We start from the raw sequence: 12,280 nt of genomic DNA, 5'->3' as shown, positions 1-12,280 counted from the left end.
GTCCTTATCGCTATCCACAATTCCATTAACCTTTGTGTCATCCGCAAACTTATTAATCAAACCAGTTACATTTTCCTCCAAATCATTTATATATATTACAAACAGCAAAGGTCCCAGCACTGATCCCTGAGGAACGCCACTTGTCACAGCCCTCCATTCAGAAACACACCCTTCCACTGCTACTCTCTGTCTTCTATGACAGAGCCAGTTCTGTATCCATCTTGCCAGCTCACTTCTGATCCTGTGCGACTTCACCTTCTGCACCAGTCTACCATGAGGGACCTTGTCAAAGGCCTTACTGAAGTCCATGGAGCCAACATTCACTGCCTTACCCTCATCAATCATCTTCGTCACTTCCTCGAAAAACTTGATCAAGTTAGTGAGACACGAGCTCCCCTTCGCAAAACCATGTTGCCTCTCGCTAATACATCCACTTATTTCCAAGTGAGAGCAAATCCTGTTCTCGAAAAATCCTCTCCAATAATTTCCCTACCACTAACGTGAGACTCACCAGCCTGTAATTAACTGCATTATCCTTGTTACCCTTCTTAAACAAAGGAACAACACTGGCTATTCTCCAATCCTCTGGGACCTCCCCTGTAGTCATGATGTGGAGATGCCGGTGTTGGACTGGGGTAAATGCAGTAAGAGTTTTAACAACACCAGGTTAAAGTCCAACAGGTTTATTTGGTAGGAAACGCCATTAGCTTTTGGAGCGCTGCTCCTTCGTCAGATGGAGTGGAAATCTGCTCTCAAACAAAGCACACAGAGACACAAACTCAAGTTACAGAATACTGATTAGAATGCGAATCTTTGCAGCTAATCAAGTCTTAAAAATACAGACAATGTGAGTGGAGAGAGAATTAGGCACAGGTTAAAGAAATGTGTATTGTCTCCAGACAGGACAGCCAGTGAGATTCTGCAACTCCAAGCAAGCTGTGGGGATTACCGATGGTGTGACATGAACCCAAGATCCCGGTTGAGGCCGTCCTCGTGTGTGGAATTTGGCTATCAGTTTCTGCTCAGCGACTCTACGCTGTCGTGTGTCGTGAAGGCCGCCTTGGAGAACGCTTACCCGAAGATCAGAGGCCGAATGCCCGTGACCGCTGAAGTGCACCCTCACAGGAAGAGAACAGTCTTGCCTGGTGATTGTCGAGGGGTGTTCATTCATCCGTTGTCGTAGCGTCTGCATGGTTTCCCCAATGTACCATGCCTCGGGACATCCTTTCCTTGTCTACCTGATACGCTGCAGGAAAGCATCCCTTCAGAATGCTTTCTGCCCATTCAGAGACATCCTGGACCCTGGCACCAGGGAGGCAACAGACCATCCTGGAGTCTCTTTCACGTCCACAGAAGCGCCTATCTGCACCCCTAACTATAGAGTCCCCCATAACTATTGCTGTAGTGCACTTTGTCCCTCCCTGCTTAACAACATGGTGTTGTTACCAGTGGCACCAGCCATGGTGCCACCTGCTCTGGCTGCTGCCGTTATCCCCTTTTCTTTTTCCGGTGGTTAAATAAACCATGAAAATTTATACCTCAGTCAGTACAATGTTTTTACTCAAGTGATTAGCACGTAGGGTGGGAATGAAAGGATACCTCGACACTTCAAATATCGAGCCTGGAACCTCCCTCCACTCAAAATATCTTAACCAGCTGAGCCATTGGGATAGTTCACGATATTAACCTTTATAAGATACTCTCCGCAATTCCCATATTTGCTGTTAAAAGAATAAATCTTATTTTACTACTTTCAAGAAAATATACAGACCCATCAATTCCCCAGTTGGGGCCCCAGGAGTTCTTCACAATCCAGTACTTGGTTCCGTTGGACACCCCGTATCCCACAGCCAGAACAGCATGATTCACTTTATCTGGGGTTGAACTGCAGTTTGGGCTGTTGAAGATTTAAGTTTTAAAAATCATTAGTTCCACTTTCTATTCAATACATCAAAATTCTGATATTTATGTGCAATACCATTCAACTTTTCCCATTGGCATTTATAATGAGAACTGCCAATGTAAACTTGTCACGCTGCAATTACAGCACCACCAGTGGTGCAAGGCTGTAATTGCAGTGACAAGTTGACATGGGCAGTTGCCATAAATGTAGCCATTAGAATTTATAATGTATGACTTTGAAATGGAGACTGAATTAAGGTCTCTGACCTGGTCCAATCATTCACATATTTCTAACCCACTTCACCTCAAGAAGCATAGAATCCCTACAGTACAGAAAGAGGCCATTCATCCCATCGAACCTGCACTGACAACAATCCACTCAGGCCCTATCCCCATATATTTGCCCTGTTAGCCCCCCTGACACTAAGGGGCAATTTAGCATGGCCAATGCACCTAACCTGGAGTGCGGGAGGAAACCGGAGCACCTGGAGGAAACCCACGCAGACACGGGGAGAACGTGCAAACCCCACACAGTCACCCAAAGCCAAATTGAACCCAGGTTCCTGGCACTGAGAGGCTGCAGTGCTAACCACTTTGTCATTGTAACACTGTGACTTGATCTTAACTCCTGGTGTGTAGCACCATTGAGAAATCAACGCTAATTTCCAACAAGAAACGCTGAAGAAAAGCAGATCTACCAGAAATATCTCAAACATCTTCAAGGATTCAGAAATTTGCAGGTTAAGATTTAAAACAGAGTGTTATATAATTGTGATGTAGAATCATTTTATCCGGTAGTAGAGTTATGGAATCAAATATTGGGGAAGATGTTTGAATTGAACAGTTTGAATTGTCCACAAGACAATGAGAAGAGACAAGGGTTTGAAAGAATAGAAACATTAGTGGATTTCAATGCGAGGTCATCCATTTTAGACCTAAAAGGATAGAACAGTATACTTTCCAAATAGTAAAAAGCTAGAGACAGTGGGGGTACACAGAGATTTGGGATTCAAAGCACACAGGTCTTAAAATTGTCCTGCAGAGATACAGAAAATAATCAAACAAAAAGCTGGCCCATGTCTAGAGGATAGGAATACAAGAGGGTAGAAGTCAGGCTTCAGTTATATAAAGCCCTGGTTAAACCAGACCTGGAGTCACTGAGAAGTTCTGGGTACTGCACCTTAGGAAGGACATACTGGCTTTGGAGAGAGTGCAGTGCTGATTTCCCAGAATAATTATTGAACTCCAAAATGTTCATTTAGGAATGATTAACCAATTAGGGTCCTATCCCGTGCAAGTTAGAAAGTTAATAGGCAATTTGATTGAAATTTGCAAGTTATTAAGAGGAATAGGTCAGGTAGATAGAGAGAAACCTTTTCTACTGGTTGGGGAATCTAAGACTAAGGGCATAGTGTGAGATTAAAGCCAGACCTTCAGGAGTGAAACGAGGAAACACTCCTAAAATCTAAGGGTGGCAGAAGCTTAGAATTCTCTCCCACAAGTGGAAATTGCTGCTGGATCAATTGTTAAATTTATAACTGATAGATTTTTCTTAAGCAAATTAATTGAGATAAGGGGTAGAGGTCGGTATGTGAAGTTGGGTCAGAGATCAGCTATTGAATGTTGGAACAGGCTTGAGGGATTAAACATCTGACTCCTATTCAGATGGGGAAGTTGTTGGAGAAGATTCTTAGAGATAGGATGTATGCGCATTTAGAAAGGAATAAACTCATTAACGATAGTCAGCATGGTTTTGTGAGAGGGAGGTCATGCCTCACTAACCTGGTGGTGTTTTTTGAAGAAGTGACCAGAATGGTTGACGAAGGAAGGGCCGTGGATGTTGTCTATATGGACTTTAGTAAAGCGTTTGACAAAGTCCCTCATGGTAGGCTAGTGAAAAAGGTTGGATCTCATGGGATAAAGGGGGAGGTGGCTAGATGGGTGGAGAACTGACTTGGTCATAGAAGACAGAGGGTGGTAGTGGAAGGGTCTTTTTCCGGCTGGAGGTCTGTGACTAGTGGTGTTCCGCAGGGCTCTTTATTGGGACCTCTGCTGTTTGTGATTTATATAAATGATCTGGAAGAAGGAGTAACTGGGGTGATCAGTAAGTTTGCGGACGACACAAAACTGGCAGGACTTGCAGATAGTGAGGAACATTGTCAGAGGCTACAGAAGGATATAGATAGGCTGGAAATTTGGGCAAAGAAATGGCAGATGGAGTTCAATCCTGATAAATGCGAAGTGATGCATTTTGGTGGGAATAATGTAGGGAGGAGCTACACGATAAATGGAAGAACCATAAAGGGTGTAGAGACGCAGAGGGACCTGGGTGTGCAAGTCCACAGATCTTTGAAGGTGACGTCACAGGTGGAGAAGGTGGTGAAGAAGGCATATGGCATGCTTGCCTTTATAGGACGGGGCATAGAGTATAAAAGTTGGGGTCTGATGTTGCAGATGTATAGAACATTGGTTCGGCCGCATTTGGAATACTGCGTCCAGTTCTGGTCGTCACACTACCAGAAGGACGTGGAGGCTTTGGAGAGAGTACAGAGGAGGTTTACCAGGATGTTGCCTGGTATGGAGGGGCTTGGTTATGAGGAGAGATTGGGGAAACTGGGGTTGTTCTCCTTGGAAAGACGGAGGATGAGGGGAGACTTAATAGAGGTGTATAAAATTATGAAAGGCATAGATAGGGTGAACGGTGGGAAGCTTTTCCCCGGTCGGTGGTGACGTTCACGAGAGGTCATAGGTTCAAGGTGAAGGGGGGGAGGTTTAACACAGATATCAGAAGGACATATTTTACACAGAGGGTCGTGGGGGCCTGGAATGTGTTGCCGGGCAAGGTGGTGGAGGCGGACACACTGGGAACGTTTAAGACTTATCTAGACAGCTATATGAACGGAGTGGGAATGGAGGGATACAAAAGAGTGGTCTAGTTTGGACCAGGGAGCGGCGCGGGCTAATTGTTCTTTGTTTCTCGTTTCAAGGCTTCATTCTATGATCATCTTGCTGGTGCCAGTACAGAGCGAGACTGCGGATAGTTGGGAACCTGTCTCGGGGGCAGGGAATTCAGATGGTGTTCGTAAAGCAGAAGTGGAAATGAATAGGGTTGGGAAGCATTTTTTGATCAGGGCCAGTGTGATCTCCTGGAGTCGTTTCGATCGCCTCAGGGGGTCGGAGAGGAATTTCCCAGATTTTTTTTCCCCCATATTGGCCCTGGGGTTTTCACTCTGGGTTTTCGCCTCTCCCTGGAGATCACATGGTCTGGAATGGGGGGGTGGGGGTGAGTTAATAGGTTGTGATGAACAAAGCATCGTAGCTGTGAGGGACAGCTCGGTGGATAGGATATTAGGATGTAGATAGGCTGGAAAATTGGGCGGGGATCCTGGATTCAGGATTCAATCCTGGACCGGGGAGCGGCGCGGGCTTGGAGGGCCGAAGGGCCTGTTCCTGTGCTGTATTGTTCTTTGTTCTTTGTTCTTGTTCTATTCCCGTGACTCCCCACCTGCATCTCCCATATTGAAGGAGTGTGGGTGACAGATGGACTCATGGGATCTCTCAGGAAATTCAATGCAGTAGGCCACCTGATTGAGCCTGAACCTGCTGCGAGCTGAGAACACAGGCACAGTCTCCAGGCTCCGCACAGGCCCAGATCAAAAATCCAACCAGTTTATCAACCTTGGAGGAGATCAGTAACAGTAATGGACAGCCTGGCAGATCCCTCGGGCGCTGCCAAGTTTCCAGCCGCTCAATGCTTGAGGCTCATCCTGAATTGCATCTGCTACATGGGGCAAAAGGAGATTTTTAAATATTTACTATTGATATAACACTTTTCACAATCTCAATGTCCCAAAGCACTTTACAACCAATCAAGTTCTTTTGAAGTATGCTCACAGTTGTAATAGAGGAAATACAGCAAGCAATATGCCCACATCAAGCTTCTACAAATAACAATCTGATAACGACCAGACAACCCATGTTAATGATAATGGTTAAGTCATAAATATTAGTCGGGACAATTTCCCCTGCTTTGTTTACAAATATTGCCCTGAGATCTTTATGTCTGCCCGGGAGGACAGATTGGGCCTCAGTTTAAATGTTTCATCTGAAAGGGGCACCTCCAGCATTCCCTCAGCACTGTACCGGGAGTGTCAGTGTAAATTATGTGCTCAAGTCTCTGGAGTGGGGCTTGAACCTGTAACCTTCTGACCTCAGAATCAAGGGCCCTATCCAATTAATCATGGCTGACACCATGAGTCTCTTTGACTTCCAAGGCGGATTGGAAAACGGCTAATGTTACGCCGCTGTTTAAAAAAGGAAATAGACAAAAGGCGGGTAACTACAGGCCGGTTAGCTTAACGTCTGTGGTTGGGAAAATGCTGGAATCCATCATTAAAGAAGAAATAGCAGGCCATCTGGATAAGAATGGTTCGATTAAGCAGACGCAGCATGGATTCATGAGGGAAAAGTCGTGCTTGACGAACTTGTTGGATTTTTATGAAGATGTGACTAGTGCGGTTGACGGGGGGGAACCGGTGGATGCGGTGTTTTTGGATTTCCAAAAGGCGTTTGATAAGGTGCCTCACAAAAGGTTGCTGAAGAAAATTGGGTCACACGGAGTTGGGGGTAGGGTGTTAGCATGGATTGGGGATTGGCTATCTGACAGGAAGCAGAGAGTCGGAATAAATGGGTGCTTTTCTGGTTGGCGGATGGTAACTAGTGGCGTGCCGCAGGGATCGGTACTGGGGCCTCAACTATTTACCATTTATATAGACGATCTGGAGGAGGGGACTGAGTGTAGGGTAACAAAGTTTGCAGACGACACAAAGATAAGTGGAAAAGTGAATCGTGTGGAGGGCATAGAAGGTCTGCAGAGAGATTTGGACAGGCTGAGTGAGTGGGCGAGGATCTGGCAGATGGAGTATAACGTTGACAAATGTGAGGTTATTCACTTTGGAGGAAATAATAGCAAATTGGATTATTATCTAAATGGAAAAAAATTACAACATGCTACTGTGCAAAGGGACCTGGGGGTACTTGTGCATGAGACGCAAAAACCCAGTCTGCAGGTGATCAAGAAGGCAAATGGGATGTTCAAAGAACAACAAAGAACAAAGAACAAAGATGTTGGCCTATATCGCAAGGGGGATAGAATATAAAAGCAGAGATGTCTTGCTCCATCTGTACAGGGCATTGGTGAGGCCGCAGCTGGAATACTGTGTGCAGTATTGGTCCCCTTATTTGCGGAAGGATATATTGGCCTTGGAGGGAGTGCAGAGAAGGTTCACCAGGTTGATACCAGAGATGAGGGGTGTTGATTATGAGGAGAGACTGAGCAGATTGGGTTTGTACTCGTTGGAATTTAGAAGGCTGAGGGGGGATCTTATAGAGACCTATAAGATAATGAAGGGGCTGGATAGGGTAGAGGTGGAGAGATTCTTTCCACTTAGAAAGGAAACTAGAACTAGAGGGCACAGCCTCAAAATAAAGGGGGGTCAGTTTAGGACAGAGTTGAGGAGGAACTTCTTTTCTCAGAGGGTGGTGAATCTCTGGAATTCTCTGCCCACTGAAGTGGTGGAGGCTACCTCGTTGAACATGTTTAAATCACGGATAGATGGATTCCTGATCGGTAAGGGAATTAGGGGTTATGGGGATCAGGCGGGTAAGTGGAACTGATCCACTTCAGATTAGCCATGATCTTATTGAATGGCGGGGCAGGCTTGAGGGGCTAGATGGCCTACTCCTGCTCCTATTTCTTATGTTCAGTGAGGGTGAGTATAGGTGCACTAGACAATATTGTGCTAACAACTCTGTTATTTGCAACTTGGGATGGAGTCATCAGCCTTCACTTTGGGCAGTCATGAGTCCCTTTCGGTGGACTTGTGTCCCCTGGTCTTTTGGTCCTGCAACTTTTATCTTCCTAATCATTTTCAGGAAGAGTCATTGTTATAATGAGAGTTTGTACCAAAGCTTTATCTAGTCCTGATTGTGGTCCATTAGCAGACTGAACTGAGACTCAGTGTTAACCTCCCAACTCTGAGTTGTATGGGTTTGGGCCCCACCCATAATGAGTGGAGACAAGTGCTCCGATGACTGAATACTGGGTTGGTGTCCGGGGAGAGGGGGGGGGGGGGGGGGATGGTAAAAAGTGCCTGATGTGAATGAAATGGTAACCACTCCATCAAGCTCAGTATCTTAGAAGGGAGTTTTTGAGTCAAGCTATATCCTCATAAAATGGGACTGTGTTATGGAAATAATTCAGCGCACAATCTGCATGCTGTAAATCTGTGGAAGAAAGGGGTTTCCCATGGTGTATTGCAGAAATGATTCATTGAGAATATCTTTCAGATGAGATGTTAAGCAAAAGCCTTTATTTCTACCCTCCAAGGTGGGCATAAATCCCGTGACCAGTGTTCTGATGAAGAATATTGGAGACTTCCCAATATCTTGGGCCAACTAATATCATTAATAATTACAGTTTGTGGGAGCTATATTGATTATGCTTCAAAATACATAACTGGCTGTAAAGCTTGCGTGCCCTCCCTTTCTTCCTCCTTCCCTCCAACATGGAGTAGTTCAGAGAAGCACAATTGCCTTGCCTTGCCACACAGATTCTTTTTTGAAACCAAGTCCTACAATTAAAATGTTATTGATGTTTTTGGTAAGGCCAGCGTTTATTTGCTCATTGCTGGGTGCCCTCGAGGGTGGTGTTGAGCCATCTTCTTGAAAGTCAAGAACTTACTTGGAATAAACACCTTTGGTGTAACTCAAAAAGTCATCAGTCACTTCAAAGGCAAAACTGACCGGGTTCAGGTTTGCCACAGCATCCACCATTCCAGCTTCATCATACTAGAAAACAAATCGGGATTTAGATCAATGCTTTTTGTCAGGGTGAGGAGTAATAATGTACTCTAGATTCAGAATTGCAATTCAACCGGTTCTATTAATTTCAAATAAAATCAAGGGCTTTAATCCTATTGGGAATCAGCTGAGATCTTTTATTAAACTGGTTTCTGGATTTAGCTCAGAAAAATACAGAAATGGGTTGAAATTATTGAGCGAGCACTAATACACTTAGGGCCCGATTTTACCAGGGTGCGAAAATGTGGTAAAGTTGGGTGTGAGGCCATTAACGCGATCCGCGCCCGCGCAGATTGCTACTTTACCGAAACCCGGGAATGGCGACGATCTGCTTCGCACCCAAAACGGGCGCAACGGCGATTTCAATGCATTTGTATGCATTTAAATTGAATTAATGAACTGCCCGCCCAACTTTATCAGCATTTTCCCCTTTACCACCGTGTTTGCCAATCCGGAACCACGCCATAATGGACCTGCTAAATAAAAGTCTGAATCGGGCGCTCCAGCTGCTTAAGAGCGCGTTCAGAGCTTCCAACGCCTCTCTGACTCAGATCAGTGGTGGGGGCGGGCGCGGGGGGCGGGGGGGGGGAGGGGGAGGGAGGCGGGTCAGATCATTCTCTGGTTGCGGGGGGGGGAGGGGAGTGAGGCCAGATCGTTGTCTGGTGGGGGGGAGGGGGGGGGGGAGAGGAGGGCCGATCGCTCACTGGTTGAGGGGGGGGAGGAGGCAGATGGACCTCTGGTGGAGGGGGGGGGGGCAGATGGATCTCTGGTGGGGACCCAGAGGGGGCAGGGGGGTCCGCTGCCACTCTGCAGGTGATCGGTGGGGGGGAGAGGGGCAGGGGCGGTCTGGGTAGCGGGGGGGGGTGGGTGGATAAGGGGGACAGCGATGTCTGTGGGTAGCAGGGGGTAGGTGGATAAGGGGGACAGCGACGTCTGTGGGGGCCATCGCTCCTGCTTTTCACTCCCGGGCCGCTTTCTCCGCTTTCCGCGGCCCGGGAGCAATCTGACACAGGCGCACTTTTTCAAATTGTTTTCTAACTGCGCATGCGCTGTTCAGAGCTCCGATCGTTTCGGCTGTGCTAAGCCCCGCCCACAGCAGGAATGGGACCCCCAATTCTTTTTTTCAGGCTGAGTGCGTATGGGGGGCGCCTGAAAGCAGATCTCCAAGTCGGATCTGCAGTACGCCCAGATTCAGCACTTAGATTGAAAATGGTAAAGTCAGGCCCTTAGTGTCATAATATGGTTATTGAAAGACCTGCAACCTACCTCAGTGATGTTGACTATTTCCTTGACAAATGCAGCAGCTTTGCTGGGCTGGAACCTACAAGGTCCATCCTGAGATAATCACAATAGAACAATTAATTGCTTCAGTATCTTGCTGGTTTGACATTCTCTGCTTATTGGAGAGGTCAGTCCTGAAGTGGTGCTGACTTTCGAAGTCTCAGTCTCAAGATTGTGATGGAAATCTGGAATATTAAACTAAATTGTGAGAGGACAAGGAGACTGCGTGTGATTGTGTGAAATGATCACAGTGAATTGGAGGCCAATGGAAATACAAGTGGGGGGGTATGTAAAATGGGGTGCCGCCAATGTTCTCTGTAAGCTGCCTGCATGAAACTACACTCCACTCCAAATGGTACCAAAAGGCCGCTCACAAATTGTCCCCTTTAAGATACCATTGGTATGATTCCCGCCTTGAGTGTCTTACCCGCTGGAGCAGAGTTAATCTCAAAACACCTATTTGCCCAAACTACTTATGCACACACATTTTTCAGTGTTTTGAGTTTATTTGCATATTCCCCATCCTCTACAATGGAGCTATTTCTACTGGCATTTGGATGCTAGTAAATAACTCCATATAGGGCAGAGTCTAGTTCACTGTGTCCCCCGACAGCCTGCCATTTTGAAATGTATTTGTTATTGGTTCATTTGCAGAAAGACTTGTGATAAAAACACTGCGCCCCCATTAATTGAGGCACACTCTACCAACATTGGACAGTTTAAAAAAAATGTAAAGTCAGACCTTTCCTTCATAAGGGTAATCCTGTTCTCTTTCCAGTCCATGGTTGTATTTAATATATTCAAAAGCTTGACTTGGCAGTCCCCTGAAAAGCATTAAAAACAATAGTGTAAACATGAAATAGATACTTATAAAATACTAACCCAACGCCTCGACTTTCTCAGAAGACTAAGGAAATTTGGCATGTCTGCTATGATTCTCACCAACTTTTTCAGATGCACCATAGAAAGCATTCTTTCTGGTTGTATCACAGCTTGGTAAGGCTCCTGCTCTGCCCAAGACCGCAAGAAACTACAAAGGGTCATGAATGAAGCCCAGTCCATCACACAAACCAGCCTCCCATCCAGTGACTTGGCAAAGCAGCCAGCATAATTAAGGACCCCACGCACCCCAGACATTCTCTCTTCCACCTTCTTCCATCGGGAAAAAGATACAAAAGCCGGAGGTCACGTACCAACCAGCTCAAGAACAGCTTCTTCCCTGCTGCTGTCAGATTTACCTTGCATTAAGTTGATCTTTCTCTACACCCTAGCTATGACTGTAACACTACATTCTGCACTCTATCCTTTCATTCTCTATGAATGGTATGCTTTGTCTGTATAGCGCGCAAGAAACAATACTTTTCACTGTATACTAATACATGTGATAATACATGTAAGAGCATGGTATTGTTTAAGGGCAGAATTACATTACAATGGATGGTGTCCGCTTGATGTGGAGATGAACTCAATCGCTAATGTTTCACCCACTCGGAGGTTGTGATGAGAGGGTAAAGTAAGCAGGACTGAGTATTCATTTTGAAGAAATGACTCACTAATGGTCACCTATTTTTCTCATGTTCAAAAAGACATAATTGGAAACTTAATGTGCCACTGATTCACTCACCCTGAGCACCCATGGTTTTTAAAGTTCTGAGCACAGTCTACAAGTTGTTGTTCCGCCTATGGAAAGATTTAAGATATAAAAATCTACTCCAGTATGAGGACGGATGTATCATATCATTCCAAAGATTAACAAAGTTTTGTATAACACTTACCAGTGGAACGAGTTTCCCTGACTTTATTGCAATGACAGATTCCAAGCAGCCGGTGGTTGAAAAGGTCCAGCAGCTTCCACACCCACCCTGGAGTAGAATACAAACTCGGACTGAAAACAGGGGCAAAGTGGACAATTGTGTGCAATTTCAAGCTTAAAGCTACTCGGATAAGATTATGGTGCTGGGTCCATTTACTTGTACCTTTCTGATTAACTTACTTCTTTGACCAAGGTTTTGACCAACTGACAATCTCCTTCTGTGCTTCAATGTCATTTTTTTTATCTGGTCACAATGCTGAGAAGCACCTTGTGACATTTTACTATGTTAAAGACAACATAAATAGTGTTGACAGAACATAGTTGACTAAGCAATGAACTGCTGCCAATGTTCCTTTAAACCTCGTAGCTACAGCAATTCGAAAGTCCCCTTGCAGACTGCACACAAGTCAGCCCCTTTACTGC

General features: G+C 45.6%; 1 protein-coding gene across 1 annotated transcript in view; it reads right to left on the bottom strand.

Moving 5' to 3' along the window:
• ctsh (cathepsin H) overlaps positions 1 to 12,280 on the bottom strand; it is a 31,878-nt gene that overhangs the window by 3,974 nt on the left and 15,624 nt on the right. The window contains exons 6-11 of the mRNA XM_078241190.1: positions 11,820 to 11,906; positions 11,669 to 11,724; positions 10,787 to 10,868; positions 10,030 to 10,098; positions 8,645 to 8,751; positions 1,772 to 1,897 (exon numbers count right to left, since the gene is read on the bottom strand). Of these exons, the coding sequence (XP_078097316.1) occupies positions 1,772 to 1,897; positions 8,645 to 8,751; positions 10,030 to 10,098; positions 10,787 to 10,868; positions 11,669 to 11,724; positions 11,820 to 11,906 (527 nt within the window). The remainder of the gene's footprint in view (positions 1 to 1,771; positions 1,898 to 8,644; positions 8,752 to 10,029; positions 10,099 to 10,786; positions 10,869 to 11,668; positions 11,725 to 11,819; positions 11,907 to 12,280) is intronic.

This window comes from Mustelus asterias, chromosome 24, assembly GCF_964213995.1.
Source record: "Mustelus asterias chromosome 24, sMusAst1.hap1.1, whole genome shotgun sequence".
NCBI lineage: Eukaryota > Metazoa > Chordata > Chondrichthyes > Carcharhiniformes > Triakidae > Mustelus > Mustelus asterias.
This window is presented reverse-complemented; position numbering and strand designations above follow the sequence as displayed.